This window comes from Salvelinus alpinus, chromosome 4, assembly GCF_045679555.1.
Source record: "Salvelinus alpinus chromosome 4, SLU_Salpinus.1, whole genome shotgun sequence".
Taxonomy (NCBI): Eukaryota; Metazoa; Chordata; class Actinopteri; order Salmoniformes; family Salmonidae; genus Salvelinus; species Salvelinus alpinus.
Genome location: NC_092089.1, coordinates 66725106 through 66750934, shown reverse-complemented (window position 1 = coordinate 66750934; position 25829 = coordinate 66725106). Strand labels below are relative to the sequence as shown.

The 25829-nt window shown below is 46.2% G+C and overlaps 2 protein-coding genes, 1 long non-coding RNA gene and 1 pseudogene across 3 annotated transcripts; 3 read left to right on the top strand and 1 right to left on the bottom strand.

The window, feature by feature from the left end:
* Positions 1-1579: 1579 nt before the first annotated feature.
* Positions 1580-8515, top strand: LOC139572639 (integrator complex subunit 10-like; annotated as a pseudogene).
* LOC139574193 (uncharacterized) lies at positions 4668-5566 on the top strand. The gene is made up of 3 exons (XR_011674737.1): positions 4668-4747; positions 4880-4988; positions 5093-5566. It is a non-coding gene; the product is annotated as an uncharacterized lncRNA (long non-coding RNA).
* Positions 6096-12901, bottom strand: LOC139574192 (toll-like receptor 6). Its single transcript, XM_071398536.1, has 2 exons — positions 12665-12901; positions 6096-12328 (listed from the first exon to the last, which is right to left on the bottom strand). Exon 2 carries the CDS (start codon positions 12324-12326, stop codon positions 9903-9905), a length of 2424 nt encoding a protein of 807 aa, XP_071254637.1. The 5' UTR covers positions 12327-12328; positions 12665-12901; the 3' UTR covers positions 6096-9902.
* Positions 12902-15724: 2823 nt separating this feature from the next.
* Positions 15725-25020, top strand: klb (klotho beta). The gene is made up of 6 exons (XM_071398535.1): positions 15725-16675; positions 17487-18000; positions 21342-21610; positions 21788-22044; positions 22166-23100; positions 23606-25020. The coding sequence occupies exons 1-6, from the start codon at positions 15938-15940 to the stop codon at positions 24052-24054; spliced, it is 3162 nt and encodes a 1053-aa protein (XP_071254636.1). The 5' UTR covers positions 15725-15937; the 3' UTR covers positions 24055-25020.
* Positions 25021-25829: the final 809 nt, after the last annotated feature.

Genomic DNA, 25829 nt, shown 5'->3' with positions numbered 1-25829 from the left:
GTCTTGCAGGAAATCACGCACAGAACGAGCAGTATGGCTGGTGTCATTGTCATGTTGGAGGGTCATGTCAGGATGAGCCTGCAGGAAGGGTACAACATGAGGGAGGTTGATGTCTTCTCTGTAACGCACAGCGTTGAGATTGCCTGCAATGACAACAAGCTCAGTCCGATGATGCTGTGACACACCGCCCCAGGCCATGACGGACTCTCCACCTCCAAATCGATCCCGCTCCAGAGTACAGGCCTCGGTGTAACGCTCATTCCTTCGACGATAAACGTAAATCTGAACATCACCCCTGGTGAGACAAAACCGCGACTCGTCAGTGAAGATCACTTTTTGCCAGTCCTGTCTGGTCCAGTGATGGTGGGTTTGTGCCCATAGGCAACGTCGTTGCCGGTGATGTCTGGTGAGGACCTGCCTTACAACAGGCCTACAAGTCCTGTCTGGTCCAGCGACGGTGGGTTTGTGCCCATAGGCGACGTTGTAGCCGGTGATGTCTAGTGAGGACCTGCCTTACAACAGGCCTACAAGCCCTCAGTCCAGCCTCTCTCAGCCTTTTGCGGACAGTCTGAGCACTGATGGAGGGATTGTGCGTTCCTGGTATAACTCGGGCAGTTGTTGCCATTTTGTACCTGTCCCGCAGGTGTGATGTTCGGATGTACTGATCCTGTGCAGGTGTTGTTACACGTGGTTTGCCACTGCGAGGACGATCAGCTGTGCGTCCTGTCTCCCTGTAGCGCTGTCTTAGGCATCTCACAGTACGGACGTTGCAATTTATTTCCCTGGCCACATCTGCAGGCCACATCTGCAGTCCTCATGCCTCCTTGCAGCATGCCTAAGGCACGTTCACGCAGATGAGCTAGGACCCTGGGAATCTTTCTTTTGGTGTTTTACAGAGTCAGTAGAAAGGCTTCTTTAGTGTCCTACGTTTTCATAACTGTGACCTTAATTGCCTACCGTCTGTAAGCTGTTAGACCGTTCCACAGGTGCATGTTCATTAATTGTTCATGGTTCATTGAACAAGCATGGGAAATAGTGTTCAAACCCTTTACAATGAAGATCTGTCAAGTTATTTGGATTTTTACTAATTATCTTTGAAAGACAGTGTCCTGAAAAAGGGACATTTCTTTTTTTGCTGAGTTTACATTTATGTTTAGATTTTTGCTTGATTAAATATGGTTGTGATCTTTGCAAAATAACTATTTTGGATGCAGCAGTTGTTAGCTAGAATGCTAACACTCATTTTGAAGCTTAACTATATTTTAGCAATAACATTTACTTTTGATACTTAAGTATATTTAAGACCAAATAGTTTTAGACATTTACTCAAGTAGTATTTTACTGGGTGACTTTAACTTTTACTTGAGTAATTTTATATTAAGGTATCTTTACTTTTACTCAAGTATAACAATTGGGTACTTTTTCCACCACTGTTTACAGAACATTATTGTCTCTCGAGAACCTCTCGAAAATGTCCCTTTGCTATCGTCAATGTGAAAACGGTCATAGATGTGCCAGAGATGGACTCTGCTTGGGTGGAATGTGTGAAGTGATGTGTGTGTATATTGTAGTTCTGTTTGAAACCCTTCCCGGCCCAGTGCAGTGTGAGATGTTGCTGAAGGCCACAGAGCAGTCTTTCAACACCCAGGAGAAGGCTGAGATGCTACTGCTCAGGCGCTTCTCAGAGTCTGTGGTCCAACACGGGGTACGTAACCTCTCAACTTTGACCTTCACCACCTTGTCCATAGCTTTGTTGGCCCTCCCATTCTAGGTCAACCTGGGAGAGTCCCTGTTGGAGGCAGAGTCGGCTGAAAAACTGGTGATGCCTGTCAACTGTTTCAGGAAGCTGTTTGGTGAGAGAATTCTCTGAGTCAAATGATCAGAACCTTGAACATTTGGAGCTCAAAAGCAGACCAATATAAAGTAATCTATTACCTCTTCTATGTTACTTTTCTTCCTCTCCCACAGTGTGTGACATTCTCCCGTTAATTATAAACAACGTGGACATGTGTCTTCCTGCCAACCTGCTGCTGACCACACACAGAGACGCGTACAAAGCTCTCCATTTGGCAAATATGACCATAATTCTATCCTCTTGATTCCTGCTTACAAGAAAAAATTAAAGCAGGAAGCACCAGTGACTCGGGTCTATAACAAAGTGATCAGATGAAGCAGATGCTAAACTACAGGACTTTTTTTGCAAGCACAGACTTGAATATTTTCCGGGATTCTTTCGATGGCATTGAGGAGTACCCCACATCAACCACTGGCTTTATCAATAAGTGCATCGAGGACGTCGTCCCCACAGTGACTGTACGTACTGTACATACGCCAACCAGAAGCCATGGATTACAGGCAACATCTGCATTGAGGTAAAGGGTAGAGCTGCCGCTTTCAAGGAGTGGGACTTTAACCCGGAAGCTTATAAGGAATCCCGCTATGCCCTCTGACGAACAATCGAACAGGCAAAGCTTCAATACAGGACTAAGATCGAATCGTACTACACCTGCTCCGACGCTCGTCGGATGTGGCAGGGCTTGCAAACTATTGCAGACTACAAAGGGAAGCACAGCCGAGAGCTGCCCAGTGACACAGCCTACCCGACGAGCTAAATAACTTCTATGCTTGATTCGAGGCAAGTAACACTGAAACATGCATGAGAGCATTAGCTGTTCCGGACAACTGTGTGATCACGATCACGCCGATGTGAGTAAGACCTTTAAACAGGTCAACATTCACAAGGCCGCAGGGCCAGACGGATTACCAGGACATGTACTCCGAGCATGCGATGACCAACTGGCAAGTGTCTTCACTGACATTTTCAACCTCTCCCTGACCGAGTCTGTAATACCAATATGTTTCAAGCAGACCACCATAGTCCCTGTGCCCAAGAACACTAAGGTAACCTGCCTAAATGACTACCGACCCGTAGCACTCACGTCTGTAGCCATAAAATGCTTTGAAAGGCTGGTCATGGCTCACATCAACACTATTATCCCAGTAACCCTAGACCCACTCCAATTTGCATACCGCCCCAACAGATCCACAGATGATGCAATCTATATTGCACTCCACACTGCCCTTTCACACCTGGACAAAAAGAACACCTATGTGAGAATGCTATTAATTGACTACAGCTCAGCGTTCAACACCATAGTGCCCTCAAAGCTCATCACTAAGCTAAGGACCCTGGGAGTAAACACCTCCCTCTGCAACTCGATCCTGGACTTCCTGAAGAGCCGCCACCCAGGTGGTAAGGGAATTCTCATCGACGGGACTCCAGCCACCCTAGTCATAGACTGTTCTCTCTGCTACTGCGCAGCAAGCGGTACCGGAGCGCCAAGTCTAGGTCTAAGAGGCTTCTAAACAGCTTCTACCCACAAGCCATAAGACTCCTGAGCAGCTAAACAAAAAGACTAAGACTCTCTACTCTATTCATCTTCTACCCGCTACCTCTCTCATAGGCTCTCAGGAGGGTGGTGGTCTGAAGTCTCCCTTTGTGTCTCGGGGGTCCCTGGGAGAGACTGCTGGACATTCTGGCAGTGGTGGGGGCTTGTTGTGAGTGGCAGGGGGACAAAGGACAGAGGTAGGAGCACAGGTGAACAGAACGTAGCTAGCTAGTGAAGAGTGTTTATGTGTGTGTGTTGTAGGAACAATGCCCGAAATACTGCTTGCTGTTAAGGTGCTGTGTGTGTATGTTCTATGTGTGTGTTTGTGTGTCTATATCCATTTATGTGTGTGTGTTTTGTAGGGGCTATGTGGAGATGCTGCAGTGGGTTAAGGAGCTGTGTCGCTACCTGCCCAGTCTAGGTAGGGAGAGACCAGGTCACGGTGTTGCAGTCAGGTGGTCATCTGTGCCTTCCTGGTCCTCTTCCATAGCGCCTACCTCTACGTCTCAACTGTACAGCATGCTGTTTCAGGGTTAGTGACAGTGAAAATGTCAATTTTGACCTTTGAGCTGTGGTTTTGTGTCGATTCTGTTAGAGGCTATCTCCTCAGTTTACAGTGAGGTTGTGTCTGTTGCATCCGTGCATTTATTTGTGTGTGTGTGAAGGCGTTGGCCTCTGGGCCGTGGACACTGCTGGAGGACCTGAGCTCTGTGTACAGTGATGTGGAGCTGGAGAGAGAAACGCAAACTGGTTGAAGGCCGCGAGATGACCATGGTGAGAGGACAGACGGGAAATCAGTGGGGAGGTTGTGTGTGTTTGTACATGCTTGTATTTGTGTATGTGTTTCTTCAGAGCTCAGACGATGAGGTCAACAAGACAGAGATGATCGGGTGGGTGGAGACTCTGGAGAGCTTCCGTTTGGCCAGGGAGAGCTGGGACCTCCTCCACTCCCACGACAGCCTGGAGACAGGTACGCCCTCCAAATACATTCCCCAGCTCATATCTGTGTGCTCTCTAAACGTGTCCCCTGTCTAAGCAAATGTTTCTCATTCTGATTAAACGTTTTCACACCCGTTCTCCAGAATTCAACTAGATCTGTTCCTCCTGTTTCCGAATATTCCTCACAGATGTGATCATATACTAGCTGTACATATAATGATCATCGTGTGCTATGAGTTTATCAGTGTTTTGTATGTCCATGTATTTGTGTTCAATGTGAATGTGTATGCTGACGTGAGTGGGTGTGTCCTCTCCCCCAGGGCCAGTATTGTGAGGCCCAGGACAATGTAACCTGGAGCACCACAGGACCCTTATACAGCAAGGCTCCTGCCACTACGCACCGGGAGAGTACAGGATGGGTATACACATACAGAGAGCTCATCCATAAACATTGCATACATACAGAGAGAGATTGCATCTGGGTTTACTTGTCAATTGAATTGTCATTGTGTTTCCATATTTTTCGTGTTGTGTGTCTTTGTCTGTATCAGATGGAGTGTGAAACGTTGCTTGATGTAGTTGGTGGGTTGGTCCTGCAAAACCAGGATCCAGTCGAGAACACTGAGGTCCAAAGCAAAGCTAGGGGCAAACCCAGGAAAGGTGAGCTCTCTATTAATACACTGTGTGCGTATGTGTGTATGTGATTATTTTAAAATGCCTATAGTACGTGTCTATGTTAATATGTTGTGTGTTTGTGTTGCTAGGCAACGACCTGAGGCTGCTGCCATGTAAGAGTAAAGCGATCCTGCCATTCTTCACCTGATGTTTGCCTGTTTCGAGGTCCTTACAAAGAACAATAAACACATACAGTGCCCTCCACTAATATCGGCACCCTTGGTAAATATGAGGAAAATGATTTATTGTTTATCCTCTTGGTCTTTCATTCAAAATATTCACAAAAATCTAACCTTTAATTAAAGTGAAATAATTGAAAGAAAAAATGTATTGTTATCATAAAACAAATATTTTTCTCAAATATATGTGTGTCACAATTATTGGAACCCCTTCATTCAATACTTTGTGCAACCTCCCTTTCCAAAGATAACAGCTCTGAGTCTTCTCCTATAATGCGTAATGAGGTTGGAGAACACATGGCAAGGAATCTGAGACCATTCCACCATACAGAATCTCTCCAGATCCTTCAGATTCTGAGGTCCACACTTGTGGACTCTCCTCTTCAGCTCGTCCCACAGGTTTTCTATGGGGGGTTAGATCATAGGACTGGGATGGCCATGGCAAAATCTTGATTCTGTGGTCAGTGAACCATTTTTTTGTTGATTTTGAGGTGTGCTTTGGATCATTGTCCAGCTGGAAGATCCAACCATGGCCCAGTTTAAGCTTCCTAGCAGAGGCAGTCAGGTTTTGATTTAATATCTGCTGGTACTTGATGGAGTCCATGATACCATGTGTCGTGACTTGACTTTAATATTAATTTGAAAACTGTTATTTTTCTAATTAACTAACTATGTTTAATTGTTACCCGATTAAATTAATCATGTAACAATTAACTCATTAGGATCTGGGGCACCACGAGAGCGGTTCTTTAAAGAGTTACCATCTCCCGAATTAATCTCTAAAAGGTCTTTACCTATCACATCTATAAACAGTCAACTTATTAATCAAAACCTCGCATTATATCATTCTGAGCAGTCGAAACCTTGCATCTGAAAAAAACAGAGCCTTACTTATGATTCAGTACTACACAAATTGGTTTAATCATTTATTACTAGCTAAACAGGATAAACATACACACTTTGCATCGGTTATTGACTGAGGACTTAATACGCTAAAAACAGGTCCCTAGCGGAATGACTACAACATAGCTGCTTGTTAAAGAAGAGATGGAGAGGGAGAGAGAGGGACCTACAGTAACCATATACTTTGCATGAATGTCTAGAAATCATGAATGTATTTACGTGAAATGCCTGGGTTCGCCAGGGATCTCTCTTGTGAAGAAGGCAGCCTTGGAAAGGGAGTTGGGCCTTTTGGCGGCACGCTTGTAAGGCTCTGAAGTCTTTTACTGTTGTCCTTCTTTGTAGTTGTCCGGTACCCGGTGACTTGTTGTGTAGTTCTGAACAGAACTACAGAGTTGACTTTCCTCCCATTCACTCTTGAAGATGCTTCTTTGAAGATAAACTAGCCAGCCGTGTCGATGGTTTCCCAGTGGGGTGATGAGAATAGCATAATACGATGGTTTGAGCAGAGTGACAGAATGGTCCTACGTAAATTCACTTTCGAATATACTTTACTTAGGACAGCTAATCAAGCCGTACCAGTGATTGTCTGGGAGGGGAGTTTATCGTCTCTACCTCGTGTTGAGATTCAAAGTTCAAACCACTTTAAACGTGCAGCTGCACGTCTTTCTGGTCTGGTATGTTAATTTCTTAACCCATCATTTATACAGTTTGCAGGAAAGGGGCGGTTCCGGCAGGCTGATACTCTCTGACCTCACTCAGGGCGGTGACTACTCACTGTGCAAAGTTATTTAAAAAAACTCTTATCTCTTATAGGTTCTCAAATCACATCCCGATCTTAACAAAAACACTTTCATCATTTTCAGGGAGAGTCGCTGTTCCTGAGAGTGATTGATAAGATCTGTCAGCAGGGAAACTTCCAGTATGATAACTTTTTCAACTACGTCACCAGTATCCTTCTCATACAGTATATCTAAAATAATCTTGATAACCCAGAACTAAAATCTTGCGTAATTCTAGCTCTCTTCTTTTTCTTTCTTTCTCTCTCTCTCTCTCTGTTTGTTCCCTTTAACTTGTTTGTTCCTGCAAATATTGATATGCTGGAGGAGTTTGCAGACCTGCCACTACAGAGGGGGGCGTGTCCAGCTACTGCACAATAAGGGAAGGCTAATCAAATCAAATCAAATCAATTTATTTATATAGCCCTTCGTACATCAGCTGATATCTCAAAGTGCTGTACAGAAACCCAGCTTAAAACCCCAAACAGCAAGCAATGCAGGTGTAGAAGCACGATCAAGTAAGCACCTCCCACTGGCATATGTTTATATATATTGTACACAGTCATGTTCACATACAGGTAGCGAATAGCAGCTCAGCTGTGAAGCATTATATTGAAAAAGGGTTAGCAGTACAACGCGCCGACTATCCAATATTTAAAAAACTTGTTTGAGATTCTTGACTACACTGAGAGTGGTCTCAGTGGGAGTTGAGGAGTAGGATGAGGTTGCCTCTAGATACTGATCTATGATCAGTTTTTTGCTCTTCCTCTTAATGTTAAAGGTAAAGATCTTTAGAGGGTAAGCTGATCCTAACTTTTAACCCAGAGCGTGAGTTGATAAATGTTGGTGTTTACTGTCTTCAGGAACCCTAATCCCGCTCGGGGTGGGGAGTTAAACACCCTGCTGCTACCTGGGGTGCAGGCGACCGACAGGCACCCCTGCCCACCACCCCTACACCAAACACTCTCTCCATCCCTCAGCCCCAAACCTCATTTACATTTTCTGTCTGCCGTTTTCATCGAGTCCTTGTTGTGTTTTATTTTCACGAAAGCGTTTGACCCACTGCATCCGTTTATGTGGTTGTTACTGATGTTTTTGAAGTCTATTTTGATTTTAAAAAATGTATCTCTAATTGTCATTGCATTTGTGAACATTCATGTTTGTCTATGTGTTATTGTTTTTGACGTTGTTGAATCTTCCCGTCAAAATTGTACCTTCTTGGTAGATACCTGATACTCTCATTCAATTTCAAAACTATGAAGACTGTATGTGAGGAAAAGTTGTTTCCTTGATGTTGTGTAATTAAATTTTTTATCACTGATACATTTGTGTTTTCTCAGTTTTCTCATTGATAAATGTGTGTTTTCTCACCTGTTGCTATAGAGGTTTGGACAAAAATAAACAGTGTCTGATTTATAAAATGATTCATGTGAAGAAAACGTTAGAAAGGGTTTCTTTCTCATACACACCCATTGTCTCTGTTCCTCTGCCCTGTAGGCACCATACAGTGACGCGTGGCATCACTAAGGGGGTGAAGGAGCACTTCCGTCTGGCCGTGGAGAGACAGGTGTCACTCTGCACGGAGAACCTGTATACTGTCCTCCACCGCTTCTGTATCAATGAGAAGATCATCATCATCCAGTCCCTGCCCTGATCTCTGACCCCTTCAACTTTGACACTTGGACATCTGACATTTGGCTCATGGGTCTATTGTCCACAGTGAAACCCTGTTCGCTGTGCCGCTTGTGTGCCCAGAAGACCATCGTCTTCTTCCATCAGACCTGACAATTGAACTCCTGACCCCTCTATGACCAAATAACAATAATTAGAAAGAGATAAATTACTTGTTTCCCTCTTTCTAGGGTTTATCTGTGGTGCTAACGTTACTCATGAGCGTAAAATCTTCTGTACTTTTCCCCCTTGTTGTACTACTTGCCTTAAAATTAGATAATGACTTTCAAAGGATGTTCTTGCTAACATGAGAAGGTTCTGTACGTGGGAAGGATTCTGTTTCGGGGGATACTTAATAGGGATTGGTCTACGGAGCTGTGAGGGGAACGGCACCTCCGTACCTTCAGGCTCTGATCAGGCCCTACACCCAAACAAGGGCACTGCGTTCATCCACCTCTGGCCTGCTCGCCTCCCTACCTCTGAGGAAGTACAGTTCCCGCTCAGCCCAGTCAAAACTGTTCGCTGCTCTGGCACCCCAATGGTGGAACAAACTCCCTCACGACGCCAGGTCAGCGGAGTCAATCACCACCTTCCGGAGACACCTGAAACCCCACCTCTTTAAGGAATACCTAGGATAGGATAAAGTAATCCTTCTAACCCCCCCCCCCCCCTTAAAAGAGTTAGATGCACTATTGTAAAGTGGTTGTTCCACTGGATATCATAAGGTGAATGCACCAATTTGTAAGTCGCTCTGGATAAGAGCGTCTGCTAAATGACTTAAATGTAAATGTAAATGTACTGTGTCTGTGGTATTTGCTCTCTGTCTGCCATTGGCTGTCTTGATACTTTTTGTTTATTTTTCCTTTTTGGATAATTTTGTGTTGCCTGGGTACCCAATCTCTTTGCTCCGGCCAAACGCTATGGCACGTCCACGGACATTATTTTATTCTCCACAATGAGACTGGTTTGAGTACCTCCACAACGATTTCTGGAATGGATTGGTCCCAAAAACCAATGGGTTGGGGCAGAGCCAGAACACACGTGTGTAAAGCGGCGTTTGAAAATGTGTCATTGGCTTTGATACTCAGATTGGTTAGAGACGATCCATTCGCTGATGACTCAGTTTTGTACAACACCCCTCATTTTGACGTCGCCACAAACGACTGTAGCGAACGATAGAGCAGCGGAATAATTACTTTTGACTCATCAGGCAGCATTTTATGAAGTGTATATAAAAAAAGAGGTTCTAAATAATTGTGAGATTGTTGGAAAGTTGACAAATCTGAGCGTATTTTTGATATTTCTAGATAACATTAAAAAAATATATAAATATTTTTCTTCCCCAATTTATCTTATTTTCTCTCTCCCTCTCACTCATCCATGTCGTCTCGTACAGGTGCAGTGGGCAGGTCAGCCTGCAGTGCAGCCCTGAGATTGGCCCAGAACAGCCTGTGCTTGCTCCTGTCCTGGGGCCACTCCAGATAGGTGTGTCTGCCCATCATGGCCTTTAGCTGATAGTACTTGGAGGGGATCATGTACTGAGGCAGAGGCTCCAGGAGCACCAGGATCACACTGTCAGACCCTCGGGTCAACCGCTGGTGGCTGGCAAAGTACAGCTCATAGTGGCACCACTCGCTCCGGACGAAGTGGCGAGAGAGGACGAACACACAGCGCCGGCTCCTCTCCACGCATTGGATGATGTTCTCCACGATCGTCTTCCCCGGGACGAAGTCCCTCTCATGGCGGCAGATGTGGAGGCCCCTGCCGGAGCCTTCCAGATTGGGCAAGAGCTGGCCCTTGACCCAGTCTGCATCATGCTGGCTGTAGGACACAAAGGCGTGGAACACAACCCCCTCCAGTTCCTCGGGCCGGACCTGCTGGGTCCTGGCACGGTCCTTTGCCCGGGTCCACTGCCAGATCATGCCCAGGTACCACGGAACGTCCAGGTGGTGGCACAGAGTCACCATAACAATGATAACAGCCACTGCCGGGCACAAGATGGCCGTTGCCAGCAGGCCGACATTGCAAGAGATCTCAGGGATCTGGAAGCCCTCCAGTGTGGAGTTCCTCCAGGCTTCAGGATAGCTGCAGCGATAGGCTCCTGGCCAGTGGAGAAGTTGGATTGCAGGATGTCCGCTGCCCAGGCCAGTCCCAGCACCCAGATCCCTGAAGCCCCTCAGGCCACACGTACAGGTGAAGGGGTTTCGGCTGGCATCTAGAGCCTGTAGAACAGGGCAAGTCTTCAGAACGCTCACAGATGGGGCATGGAGGGAGTTTTCCCTGAGAAGGAGATACTTAAGGTGTGGGAATCCAGCGCACACCGGGAGGTCCCTCAGCCGGTTGGCACTCAGGTCCAGGGCCAGGAGGGAGTCCAGGGCCAGCAGGGTCTCTGGTACAGTGAAGATCTGGTTGTTCTGGAGGTCCAGGCTGACGGTGCCATTCGGCAGGCAGCTAAATACAGACTCACTCAGCCCATTGGAAGATAGGTTCAGGTGGATAATGTTCGGTGGCCAGTGGCATTCCTGGCCGCTGTAAACCAACGAGTTGAGGCTGAGGTCCAGGTGACGCAGAGAGATCATGTTCTGGACCCTCTTGCTCAGGGTTTGAAGGCACCTGAGGTTGTTCCCTCTCAGAACCAGGATGTTTACTTTATTCAGGGTTGTACACTCTACAATGATTTGCTGTTCTACTCTGGAGAAGACCGTATCAGTCAAGGCACAATCTGAGAAGTCTAGCTGCAGTATCCCACTGGGCGACTTGGGGCAGGTCATGTGTATGATGGATGTCTCAGTTATCGCCAGGCGCTCCACCGGCATGTTCACGAAGAAGTTACAGAGGACTTCCAGGGAGAAGAAAAAGCTAACCACCCCCGCTCGCCTGGCAGAGAAGGATTTAGTGTGGGACGTGTTTCTTCCTGGGGTGTCACTAAGAGGTGGAATGTGGATGGCCACGTCTGAAGTGCTCAGGTGGATGATGGGGGATTCGAACACAGCGTTTATGGTGTTTGTCAGGTGCTTCCAGGTGATGGCCATATTTGTCAGGTAAAGATGTGTGGTGTTGATTGCCCTTCTCTCCTTCACAAGTTCCACCAGGTAACCGGGGTAGCCATATATGTTCATACCCATCAGCTCAACCTCGTCGAACATCAACAGGGCGTCTGCGATCAGATTTCGATCGGTGGGTTTGTTCGTCAGGCCGATGCTGACCTTCTCCGCCTGGACGTCACTCAGGCTGCCGCTCTCATAGGCAGTGAGATTCTCCAGACGAAGGGTCAAAGTTTGCAGGTGTACGTCAGTGATGTTGATGAAATCCTCCACCCTGATGATTTTTGCTCCGAGCCCCAGTCTCTCCAGCTTCGTCAGGCTGTGGAACTCCACCCCCAGGGTCATGGTGTGGAACATGTTAAAGGTCAGATCTAGGTCTCTGAGGTTCAGCGCTAACAGCAAGTACCGTTGATCAGATAAGTTCTGGAGCTGGTTGTGTGAGAGGTCCAGACTCTCCAGGAGCGGAGTGGGATGAAACGTCTCCGGATCGATATCCTCCAAGACATTCCAAGACAAGTTGAGGAATCTCAGGTGAGTTGTGACTTGGAAATCCTCATGGCCAAGTTTGTGTATGTTGTTCTGGGAGAGGTCCAGGGCTTCGGTGCATGGAGGTAGGTTTCTGGGAACAGAGGATATGTTTTTGGAGGAGAGGTTGACAATAATGGTATGGATTTCTGAGGAGGAGGGGGTGCTCTGATGGACTTCCATTAACGCAGCCACGGCCCAGAGGGTGACTGCCACAGCCCTCATCTCTGTTGAGGGACAAGAGAAAATGTAACAAACAATGTTTGTGTAAAAGAGGTAGTTATAATATTGTGTGTCATGTGTGCTGTGAATCATAATAAATCAATAGGCTTCCATTAGAATGTGAATAAAGGTTTTGGTTCCTGTTTTCGATATGAATGTTATTCAACTTGCAGTGTACTTAGGGTATTCGTAAAAAAAAAAAAAGGGGCTTCCTTGTTTTATTATAGACTCTTAAATAGACACATTTTGGTTTATAATACAGTACGGAAACTCACAAATGTCTTAAAAACAAGTCTGCAACACACACGCACACAGAAAGAGGGGGGAAAAAGCAGACCGACCTGTTTTTTCAGTATCCTATGGCTTTTCAAGTGATGCGTTTGTTGAGATAATGTTGAGTCAGTCACAGTCAGTTCGTCTCTCACTTTCAGATAAATCTCTCTTTACCTTTGCGATTTCTCTCATTCACACTCGTCCTATCACCTTATCACGCTCACTCTAACCCTCTCTCTGAGCTTACAGCAAATGTTGAGCAGAGGGGAAACAGACATGTGAAACCAGGCCTTTCAAATGCGCAGGCAACTTCTGTTCCTTCTTCACTCACATCTCTTTCTCACTTCCCTTTTTATTCACAGTGATGGGCAAGGAATTGAGTGCTTGACAGGAAATTAAGTTTGGCCACATATCTGTGAATTTGGCACAGCTAGTGGCTATGATAATAGATTACTCAATGTATGGCTTCATTATAAGAATATTACATAGCTCATTTTAAGGTAGATCTAACTTATTGTTATATTGATTTACAAAAATGGGTAGTGTTGGAGGATATAACAACTGCATAAGACATTGGTTACGCCGGCTAATTCTTTCTTGAGCAAATGGTCGAGTGGCTGAAAATAAAAAAAGATATATTTTTAGACTGCAAACCCACTGCAAGAAGCCCAGAAATATATAATATTTGACTAAAACGTAATCATTTCAAACCTTGATTACATTTGGGGACATTGCCCTGCGTGGGGTGCTGTCGGATAGGACGTTAAAACGGGTGTCCTGACTCTGTGCTCATTCAAAATCCCATGGCACTTATCGTAAGAGTAGTGGTGTTCACCCCGGTGTCATGGCTAAATTCCAAACCTGGCCACATTCCATCATGGCCACCTAATCATCACCCTCATTCCTAATTGTCAAATATCACTCCTCACCTCTCCACCTGATAGCTGATATGTGGTGAGAGTTCTGGCACAAAAATGGTCGCCGTGCCTCACTGAGGTGGGTGCTGTACATTGATGGGGATTGAGGTGAGTTTCCCTCTACTATGTAAAGTGCTTTGAGTACCTCTATTGGTGGAAAAGCGCTATATAAATCAAATTATTCTAAATCATTATTATTTGTAAACGATCACGTCTCTCTGTTATGCGTTGGGGAATACATGGGAACAGATTTCCAAAATTAAAACCAGTTGGAGCTGATTTCCTGGTGTTGTTACAGTCTTCTATGTCCAAAAATGTAATTCTATTAAAAAAAAAAGTAATAATAATTTGCTCAGAAAACTTGGGGGGGGGAAAATAAAGCCAGCCGCAGGCCAAATTCGGGCCGCTAGTTGGGGAATCATGCCCTAGACCAATGAGCCCTGCTGATCTTGATCGAGAAAAGCTTGGGTATTTGAATAGCCACCAATTACACATTTTCAACGACAGGGCTTGCTGGTCTAGGAGTATGGTTATTTCTTTGGGTGCGAGCGGTCCAGGGTTCAAATCCTGGCTGAACCCCCCCTTTGTAAAAATGAGAGCTTTCAAGTCTGACCCCTTGCCACGTTCACAGTGTGCTTCTAAACACTCCCACTTCACTCCTCCATGGGACCGGCGCGTTGCTGACTTTACAGTGAGCTGCTCTCACCCTTTGACGCATGGATTCATGTGCTTCTCCAAGAGAGTGCACCATAATGCATATTTTCATCCCATATTCAGCAGTGGTAAAGTCACTAATTGGAACTGATAGCTTCAGCCTAGCATCCCAAGATGTATCCCACCGTATACCATCACTGATCTCCTGTTTGATATACTTGATCAATTTTAGTCCAGGCAGTGCAGTGCTTTTCGGAGGGTAGGCCTACATTTGTGCTGTATCATTGCAACCATGCTGATGTCAGGTCAGGTAGAGGTGAAGGATATCCATTCTCCAGCTAAATGGACCCGAACCTAATAACGCCTGTGACACATTTAATGATAAGGTGCTCTATCTCCAACCACCACTTTACAACAACTGGCATCTTCACAGCTACACAAACAACAACATTAAGGATTTGGCAGATGAGGAGTTGTTTCTGTTTTATTTTTGTATTTCCTAAGATTAGATCAAAGATAGGTAACACACGCACACACACACACACACACACACACACACACACACACACACACACACACACACACACACACACACACACACACACACACACACACACACACACACACACACACACACACACACACACACACACACACACACACACACACACACACACACACACACACACACACACACACACACACACACACACACACACACACACACACACACACACACACACACACACACACACACACACACACACACACACACACACACACACACACACACACACACACACACACACACAATTTGCGGAAGTGAATCAGATCGATCAAGAGGAACATCATGCCTGTTTTTATCTGTCGTCGTCTTTAATCAAATCTAGGATAACAGTGAGGCCAGCCTTGGACTGATTTGGCCATAAAACCATAGGGAACGCTCAATTCTTCCCCAGTATTCTTTGTGCCCCGTGGCTAAACTGTATTCTATTTGACTCTGATTCCATGAATCCAATTGACATGTGGGTTTTATCTTGTGGATGTGCCCCACAGCTAAACCCTTAACTCAACCTTATTGTGGCTATTTCTCAAACAGGACATTTTGGGTTTGAATAGCTGCAAGAACAAGCCGAAATGTTCCTTTTTATCCATTAGGTTGTAATGATACCAATATGACGGTAAGATCGCTGAAAATAAAATGAAGGGTAAAGCGATAGGGAGAGTATAAGATTTAGCAGGAGACAGTGATTGTGAGATAGAGATGGGGAGAGAGAGAGAGTAAATGGGAGCTACATCTCAGTCATGGAGGTGAGGATGATCGGAGTTCAAGCTAATCATTGACAAAATGATCATGCGTCTGCCTCAAAGGTGTGTGCGGGTGCGTGTGCTCCTGAGTGTATGAGTCAGTGCTTGTGAGTGTGGTTGTGCGTGTACAATGTACGGTATGTGTCAGAAAGAGGGAGGGGAGAGAAAAGGAGGGCGGGAGAGAGGGAGGTAGAGAGAGAGAGATAGGGAAGTCCAACCAGGTTAGCCTGTCAGATGGATACTGCACACCTCCTGGCTTCCACATGTAGACGTCTCAGTCTCCTGTACTCGTTCACTTCAATCCCTTCATCTTCCAATCTTCATCATGGATCCCTCACCTTCTGAACATCCGGACCCTTGATACTTACACAGAAACAGCCCCTCAGACAGAGACCAGCTTATTTCTTCTGAAGGATTTTGGAAAACTCTGGAGAGGATCATTCTTCTTCTACAGACTCCAATATGGCAACATACCTTTTCTCGCTCTTCCTGACAGTGATGGTCTGGCGCAGGGATTTATGTTCCCTGGGGGAGGGCAGGAGGCAGTGGCAGCAGCTAACCACCCCAGAGCCCTTCACCCAGAGCCAGTCCTTCTTCCATGGGACCTTCCCTCCAGGGTTCCTCTGGGGTACGGGGACCTCTGCCTTCCAGACCGAGGGGGCCTGGGACTGTGACGGTAAAGGCCCCTCAATCTGGGATCACTTCACCCACTCAGCCCCCCACCGAGGTGACGGAAGTGTCGCTGACACGGCCAGTGACGGCTACAACCGCTGGGAGGAGGACGTTGAGGCGCTGGGGTACCTCGGGGTGCGCTCCTACGCCTTCTCCCTCTCCTGGCCCCGAATCTTCCCCGACGGTGTTGCCACAGGTCGGCCCAATAGGGTGGCTGTGGAGCACTATGGGAGACTGCTCGACAGGCTCCTGGAGAGGGGAATTGAGCCGGTGGTCACCCTGTTCCACTGGGACCTTCCCCAGGCCCTGCAGGAGCACTACGGGGGGTGGAGGAATGACACCCTGGTGGGTTTGTTTGATGCATACGCTGCCTTCTGTTTTCGAACGTACGGGGGCCGTGTGAGGTACTGGATCTCCATACACAACCCCTACCTGGTGGCTGTCCAGGGGTACGGGACAGGGGTGCACGCGCCTGGAGAGACAGGCGACGCCACCGCACCCTTCAATGTGGCCCACAACCTCATAAAGGTAAGGCAGGGTCAAGGGTTAAGGGTCAGAGGATGAAGTTGCCCCATAGTCGATGAGCTTAGGTCAGTGTATTGTTTTCCCTCCAATGGGAATGGTTAGGATTTCAGAAAGAAAAGTTTTTCCTAGTTCTGTGTCAAAGGGCAATGGATTATTTGTACCCATTTGGGAGGGGGGTCAGGGGGTTGAGTTGTAAATTAGAACCCTTTGGATAGATTGACTCGTGTGAAATGGTCTGTTGAACAGACCACAGTACAGACTAAGACCCCGTTTAGTCAGACAGCCTGTTCCTGAACTTCGTACTTCTGTGGGTTTTATCAGCTGATGTCGTCAGTGAATGTTTGTGTCTTTCATTGGGTTCAAGACATTGCAAGGAAAATGAGTGAAGACATAACACTGGAATAGCCATGGTACATGCTGTGCTTTATTCAGTGGTACATGCGGTGCTTTATTCAGTCAATCAGGTTAAACTAATCCAAATGGTTTTATGTTGTGATATTCAATATTCACTGTGCTCCTTCAGCAGCTATTAGCAGTCATTGACCTCTTGTTAAAAAGTGTGTTTACCTTCTGCCATGAGAGGTTTATTACAGCTGCAGTACTGTGATTAGTAAACAGGACACTTAAGGAGCCACTGGGGGTCAAAGTCTGTGACAGCAACAGTTTTGCGGCTTCATTAATAGTCAGCTTTGTCCCAGTGCATATTCACACTGTACAGGTCCGATGTCTGTAGTATGTGTAATGTCTCTGCCATAATGCAATGCATGTAACAGACCTCCATTTGATTTATAAAAATTTTTATTTTCATTTCCAGGCGCATGCCAAAGCGTGGCACACCTATGACACCTACTTCCGGCCGACTCAGAATGGTAAGGTGTCCATCGTCTTGGGTTCCCATTGGATGGAGCCTAAGAGAGGCCAAGCCACACCAGTCAATATCGAACTCTGCCAGCAGTCTATGGAGGCGGTGCTTGGCTGGTTCGCCAATCCCATCTTCAGGGATGGGGACTACCCAGCTTCCATGAGATCCACCCACAGGGGGCTTCTGCCTGAGTTCACCCCAGAGGAGAAGCACTGGGTGCGGGGAACGGCTGACTTCTTTTCCCTGTCCTTTGGGCCTAACAACCTGCGTCTGGGCCGGAGTCTAGCCCACTATGGGCAGACTGTGTACCCGGACATGAGGCGGGTGCTGGGCTGGGTGAGGCTGGAGTATGGGGACCTGCCTGTGCTGGTGGCGGAGGGGGGCTGGTTCTCAGCTGCAACTGTGGAGAGGGAGGATACAGAGGCCATCTACCTGATGAAGAGGTTCGTCAACCAGGTGCTGCAAGGTGAGGAGGGGGCAAGGAGGAGGAGGCCGAGGATGGGGGGCAGGATTAGGGAAAACAGAGGAGGTCAACAAGAAAGAGTACATACAGTACCAGTCAAACGTTTAGACACACCTACTCATTCATGGGTTTTTATTTATTTTTACTATTTTCTACATTGTAGAATAATAGTAAAGACCCCCAATCTAGGAAATAACACATATGGAATCATGTAGTAACCAAAAAAGTGTTAAACAAATCAAAATATATTTTATATTTTTGATTCTTCAAAGTAGACACCCTTTGTCTTGATGGCAGCTTTGCACACTCTTGACATTCTCTCAACCAGCTTCATGAGGTAGTCACCTGGAAGGAATTTCAATTAACATGTTTGGGCTGCAGGGGGCGTATTGAGTAGAACAGATAAAATGTGCCCATTTCAAACGGCCTCGTACTCAATTCTTGCTCGTACAATATGCATATTATTATTACTATTGGATAGAAAACACTCTCTAGTTTCTAAAACCGTTTGAATTATTTCTCTGAGTGAAACAGAACTAATTCTGCAGCACTTTTCCTGACCAGGAAGTGGAATGTCAGAAATCGATGCTATGTTCAACTTCCTGCCTATACATGGGCATGATACGTAAGAGTCTACGTACACTTCATACACCTTCCCCTGGTTGTCAAGAGGCGGTGAGAGAAGAAATTTCGTGTTTATCTTGATCTGAGGTGGAATTAAAGCTCTTTGTATGACGTGACCGTCCATTTCCTGTTTCTGTAGCGCGCGGAAGGGGACATGGATTTGCCTTCTGTTTAGCTGTCGTTATGGACGACTAACATCTCCGGTTTAGATTTTATTTGATACATGTGACCATATCATCGTAAAGTATGTTTTTTCAATATAGTTTAATCAGATTATTGACATTTTTTCGGGAGTTTTGCCGTGTTCCGTTCTCTGACTTTGTTGACGTTGGACAGATCCGTGCCACTTGGCAAGTGCCCATGCTAAATGAAGAGAGAAATTTGCCGTTCCAGATCCAAACAACGACTATTCTGGACAAAGGACACCTTGTCCAACATTCTGACGGAAGATCACCAAAAGTAAGAAACATTTTATGATGCTATTTCTAATATCTGTCGTGCATGTAAACTGGTCGTCGGCGCCCAAGTGTTTCTGGCTATTGTGGCTACGCTAATATAACGCTATATTGTGTTTTCGCTGTAAAACACTTGATAAATCGGAAATATTGTCTGGAATCACAAGATGCCTGTCTTTCAATTGCTGTACACTATGTATTTTTCAGAAATGTTTTATGATGAGTAATTAGGTATTTGACGTTGGTGTCTGTAAATATTATGGCTGCTTTCGGTGCAATTTCTGATTGTAGCTGAAATGTAAACTATGATTTATACCTGAAATATGCACATTTTCGAAAAAAACATATGCTATACAATAAATATGTTATCAGACTGTCATCTGATGAGGTTGTTTCTTGGTTAGTGGCTATTTATATCTTTATTTGGTCGAATTTGTGATAGCTACTGATGGAGTAAAAACTGATGGAGTAAGAAAAGTGTTGTCTTTTGCTAACGTGGTTAGCTAATAGATTTACATATTTTGTCTTCCCTGTAAAACATTTTAAAAATCGGACATGTTGGCTTGATTCACAAGATGTTTACCTTTCATATGCTGTATTGGACTTGTTAATGTGTGAAAGTTAAATATTTAAAAAAATATCTTTTGAATTTCGCGCCCTGCACTTGAGCTGGATGTTGTCATAAGTGTACCGGCGTCGGGCTGCAGCCCAAACAGGTTAACAGGTGTGCCTTGTTAAAAGCTAATTTGTGGAATGTCTTTCCTTCTTAATGCGTTTGAGTCAATCAGTTGTGTTGTGAAGGTAGGGGTGGTATACAGAAGATAGCCCTATTTGGTAAACGACCAAGTCCATATTATGGCAAGAACAGCTCAAATGAGCAAAGAGAAACAACAGTCCATCATTATTTTGGGGCGGCAGGTAGCCTAGCATTGGGCCAGTAACCGAAAGGTTGCTGGATTGAATCCCCGAGCTGATAAGGTAAAAATCTGTCGTCCTGCCCCTGAACAAGGCAGTTAACCCACTGTTCCCTGGTAGGCCGTCATTGTAAATAAGAATTTGTTCTTAACTGACTTGCCTAGTTGAAGAAAGGTTTAAAAAATGAAGGTCAGTCAATGCGGAAGATTTCAAGAACTTTGAAAGTTTCTTCAAGTGCAGTCGCAAAAACCATCAATCGCTATGATGAAATTGGTTCTCATGAGGACTGCCACAGGAAAGGAAGACCTAGGGTGACCTCTGCTGCAAAGGATAAGTTCATTAGAGTTGCCAGCCTCAGAAATTGCAGCACAAATAAATGCTTCACAGAGTTCAAGTAACAGACACATGAGACTGCGTGAATCAGACTTTCATGCATGAATTGCTGCAAAGAAACCATTACTAAAGGACACCAATAAGAAGAAGGGACTTGCTTTGGCCAAGAAACCAGGCAATGGATATTAGACCGGTGGAAAAGTATCCTTTGAGTCCAAATTTTTGATTTGTCTTTGTCATGTCTTTGTGAGACGCAGAGTAGGTGAACAGATCATCTCCACATGTGTGTTTCCCACCGTGAAGCATGGAGGAGGAGGTGTGATGGTGTGGGGGTGCTTTGCTGGTGACACTGTCTGTGATTTCTTTAGAATTCAAGGCACACTTAACCAGCATGGCTACCACAGCATTCTGCAGCGATACGCCGATATGCCATCCTATCTGGTTTGCGCTTAGTGGGACTATCATATGTTTTTCAACAGGACAATGACCCAACACACCTTCAGGCTGTGTAAGGGCTATTTGAACAAGAAAGAGAATGATGGAGTGCTGCATCAGATAAGCTGGCCTCCACAATTACCCAACCTCAACCCAATTGAGATGGTTTGGGATGAGCTGGACCGCAGAGTGAAGGAAAAGCAGGAAACAAGTGCTCAGCATATGTGGGAACTCCTTCAAGACTGTTGGAAAAGCATTCCAGGTGAAGCTGGTTGAGAGAATGCCAAGAGTGTGCAAAGCTGTCATCAAGGCAAAGGGTGGCTACTTTGAAGACTCTAAAATATATTTTTATTTGTTTTTGGTTAGTACATGGTTCCATATGTGTTATTTTATAGTTGTGATGTCTTCACTATTATTCTACAATGTAGAAAATAGTAAAAATAAAGAAAACCCTTGAATGAGTAGGTGTATCCAGACTTTTGACTGGTACTATACATTTAACCTCTGAACTGTTGTGCTATTTGTACCTCCTTGGTAACAGTGTGTCCTCATCTCCTTCGTTCTGTGTTTGTCTGTGTCCAGCGATGGTGTTTGACGGTGTCAGAGTGTTTGGCTACACAGCCTGGTCTCTGGTGGATGGTTTTGAGTGGAACTACGGCTACAGTGTGAGACGAGGCCTGTTCTACCTAGACTTCAGCCAGGCCAACAGAACCAGGGTTCCCAAGACCACTGCTCAGTTTTACAGGCAGGTCATCAAGGACAACGGTTTCCTCAGTGATGAGATCACCGGAGAGGTCAAAGGGCGTTTCCCATGTGACTTCCACTGGGGTGTGGCCGACTCCAGCCTACAGGTGAGGGGATGAGAAGGTGAAGAAAGGACATGAGAGCGGGAGGAGAAAGGAAAGAGAGGGTGATTTTATTTAGCAAAACTGCTCTGCCTTCCTTGCTCTTGACCTCGAACAGAACAATAAGCAAGCTAGATGATGCAAATAAAAACAAAAACCTATATATTTCTTCTTTTATCAAAGGTCAATTTCTATCCCTTCTCCCCTCAATTCACCGACCCCCACCTGTACAGCTGGAACCTGACAGGGGATGGGGCACTGCGTCCTGTCCAAGGAGTCAACCTCCACATCAGGGGGCCACAGTGCACTGACTACCTGGCCATCAGTGGTCACGTGAGCCTCTTTAAGTCCACAGGGGCATCTCACTACCTCTTCGCCCTCAACTGGTCCCTAATCCTTGCCCAAGGAGATCTGTCTAATGTGGACACAGAGGCCCTAAGGTAGAGACACAAACTGTGTAATGTGTATTCAAATGTTTACCATACATGCACGCATGCAAACACACACTAAATTGCACGCCTGTATACATACACACTTTGCATTTCAAACTCTTTCTAACAGGTACTACCGCTGCTTCCTCACCGAACTCCACAAGCAGGGCCTGGAGGCTGTGGTCACCCTCTACTACCCTACTAACACTACCCTACTGCTGGGCTTGCCCGGCCCGCTGCATGCCTCTGGCGGCTGGCTGAACCAGAGCACGGTGGAGGCCTTCCAGAGCTACGCAGCCCTCTGCTACAGGGAGCTGGGGCCCTGGGTGAGTTACTGGATTACCATCAATGAGCCCAACAGACTAGTGGATGCCTACAAGATCGGGGAGGAGCAGCATCTGGCAGCCCATAATCTCCTCCTGGCCCACGCTAAGGCCTGGAGGCTTTATGAGAGGGAGTATCTCAGCCAACAGGGAGGACTGGTGTCCCTGGCACTGCACGCAGACTGGGTAGAACCCGCCAACCCCTTCCTGGAGTCACATGCAACAGCCGCTCAGAGATTCCTGTTGTTTGAGCTTGGTCGTTTCCTAGACCCACTACTAGGGGGCAGAGAGGGGGAGGGTAAGAGTGGTAGGTACCCTCCAGAGATGAGGAGGTACTTAGAGGAGAGGGCAAGGGTGATGGGCCTCCCTGGATCCCCATTACCGCACTTCACCGCCCGGGAAAAAGAGGAGCTAGGAGGGGCGCTGGGCTTCATTGCACTGAATCACTTCACCACACGTCTCGTGTCACCACGCCCCCAGTCTCCTCAGACTGCCCCACCTAACCCCCAGCAACCTCCAGACCATGGCTGCCTGCTGATGTCTGACCACACCTGGGCCTCCTCTGGTCTGGAGCAGGCAGTGGTCCCCTGGGGCCTCCGGAGGGTGCTGCGCTGGGTGAAGAAGAGGTATGGAGGGACCCTGCCTGTTGTAGTCACAGCCAGTGGGGTGGACGACCAGGCCCCTGTAAATGATCTGCTCAGGCAGCACTACATCAGGAATTACCTGCAGGAGGCCCTCAAAGGTGAGCCTCTCTCTAACCTCCTCAAACTCCCTTCAAACCCCCCAGCTCCAGTCCAATGATAACCCACTAGTTTGTTCTTATCAGAAATACCCTGGAGGTTCTATACTTATTTCTATTGTTCGAAATAAACAGATGTCCTCTCTGCAGTTTCTTCTGCAGACAGGTAGAGTAGGGCACTCATTAGCAGCTTTAAGTATGAGAGGTCGAAGGTGACTTTTCTCACAGCTCATTTCCTAACCCACCACAGCACACAGCCGTATCACATGAGCCCCCTCATAAAACTCATGGACTTTACTGTATAAGAAACCTTTGAGCTCATAAAGTTCATCCCAGTGAGAACTGTCCTGTACTGAACTAAACGTCCTGTGCAGTACTTTAGCCACAATATAGCTTCAATTGGTTTATGGCCGCCCACACAGGCTACAGCTTCTCTGTTGACATTGCTTTTCTGTATGTAGAAAGAGGGATTCTGACCTCACCTCACCCTGTTTTTGCTCCTCTCCAGCTCGTCAGTTGGATGGAGTCAACCTAAAGGGCTTCTACGTCTGGAAGCTGCAGGATGGACACGTCCCTGAGTTCGGCCTCTTCACCTCTTCCCACCACCAGTCCCGACCCAAAGCCTCCATCGCAGCCTACAGAGAGATCATCGAGCGCAGCGGTTTCCCTGGCAACAACGTCACATCCTCCTGCAGGATCATTGACCGCAGGGCGGTGTGTTCCATCTGCGCTCACATCTCAGAGAACAAACTGCTGCTGTTCTTCGCTGCATGTCTCCTCCTTACGTTAGCTATGCTGGTGGGGGTCGTCATCGTCGTCGTCAGGGGGAAGAGGACTAGGAGGAGGAGGAGGGTGGGTTTGCCGGTGTGTCCCATCCCGCTCGGGAGGAAGTGTCAGCCGTGGGAGAGAGTGTCACTACAGAGTGTGACGGATAGGATCCGCGTGGTCCGCCGTTAGTCAGGGCCTCATTCATACTGAGTTTGTTCCTGTTGTAGTGGCATGCAGGTTTTACACGCCAGCCAAGCTTCCGGGAGAGCGCCATGGTCCCCTTTTGAGTAGTGGTTCTTAGGGACAGGTCTAGAATCAGCTTACCCTCCCCAAAGCCTAACCTTGAACTTAGTGGATAAACAAAAAATTTAGATCAGTGTCTAGGGGGCAACTTCATTATACTCCACAAGCCCAATGGGACTGTGCTCAACGCAGTGGGGTCAGCAAGGGCCAAGGGGTCATCTTCACCGAGTGACAAGTATAGTCTGTCTGTCTGAGCCCTAGAGATCCCACATATTGATGATCAATGGAGAGGCAATTAACATAATTGACAGTATGTAGGCTATATGTTATCACAGACAAGAATATGATGTTGCCATGGGACTGTTTTGTTGTTTCGTTGTCAGAACGTTGGCTATAACTTGAGATCTTCTATGAATGCTGCTGTTGTGATGTACTGATCATGTATTGCGTACAAGACTGGCCTGTTAGTATGACTTGTTGGTGTGTGTCATTGTGTGTCCTGACCTGTCTTATAATTTGGTGGGTACTTACAAGTTGTACAAGTGTGTACAAGTGTGAATTTATACGTGTGAATTGTAAATTTTTAATTTTTTTTGTTGCATATCCCAACTCTCCCTGAGACACCCTCGGAGAGTCTTTGTGTGTTTGTAGTAAGGAGTTCCTAACAGAGGGAGTCTGCGCTGATGGCAGTAGTGTTTTTCCGTCTGTGCTCCAGAGACAAAACCACTTGAACATGTTATCTTCAAATGGCTAACTCGAGCACTTATTCGAATTTATTATTGTCAATGATTGTGCACCTTTTTTGTGAAGATGATGTGCAATGTTTGCTGAGTTCAAAACATTTTATTCTGTAAATGAATCCAAAATAATGAATTATATATGAAATAAAATGGAATCGTTGTGCCAGAAGTTGCTGCTCTATATGGGTACTGTTTCCTTCAGACACTGCTGCCCTCTTGTGGGGGTCTTATGTCCCAAAACTGGTTCAGGGCCCTTGATAAGAAAATAGAGAGAGAATGAGAGAGATAATTGAGAGAGTGAGAGAGAAATAATTGGTAGAGAGAGAATTGAATTGAGAGACAGAGAACTGAGAGAGAATTGAATTGAGAGAGAGAATTTAATTGAGAGAGAGTGAGAAAGAGCGAGAGAGAGCGAGAGAGAGAGAGAGAGAGGGGTTGAATCCAAGATGGCGTAGCAGTGCAGACGTTATTTGTTGTTGTCCCGTGTACATTTAGTTTTTTTGGTCTTTTTTGTATATATTTCAATATATTTCAATCTCTTTTTCCATTTTTAAATTAAATATACCTTCCAGCAACCCGCCTCACCCAATGTGATACGAATCTGCTATTTTAAGACATTATAGCTAGAACCTCCATCAGAAGCTAGCCATCAGAATCTAACCAGCTAGTTAGCTACTAGCTATTTAGTCATTGTTAGCCACTGATAGCGGCCTTTACCTTTAGCTCAGACACCAGACGCTTTTAGCCTGGATAATACTTGCCAGTCTGCACAGCACGATATCAACCCTGAGCATACCGGACTGCTTTTCTCCACTACATCACCGGATTCCTGCTGTAAGCTCTGGACCTTTGCATCGGATCATCGCAGCTAGCTAGCTGCTACCGAGTGGCTATTGTGGCTAACGCCCTTGTCCCGAAGCTAGCACCAGTTAGCCTCGAGCCAGGCGCATCTCCCGGCTAGCAAATGAAATTACTCCAGCT

Coding starts and splice junctions, on each gene's coding strand:
- klb (XM_071398535.1), top strand. CDS start 15,938: ATGGCAACATACCTTTTCTCGCTCTTCCTGACAGTGATGGTCTGGCGC. Junction 18,001..21,341: donor CGTCAACCAGGTGCTGCAAG/GTGAGGAGGGGG, acceptor GTCTGTGTCCAG/CGATGGTGTTTGACGGTGTC. Junction 21,611..21,787: donor TGGCCGACTCCAGCCTACAG/GTGAGGGGATGA, acceptor CTTTTATCAAAG/GTCAATTTCTATCCCTTCTC.
- LOC139574192 (XM_071398536.1), bottom strand. CDS start 12,326: ATGAGGGCTGTGGCAGTCACCCTCTGGGCCGTGGCTGCGTTAATGGAA.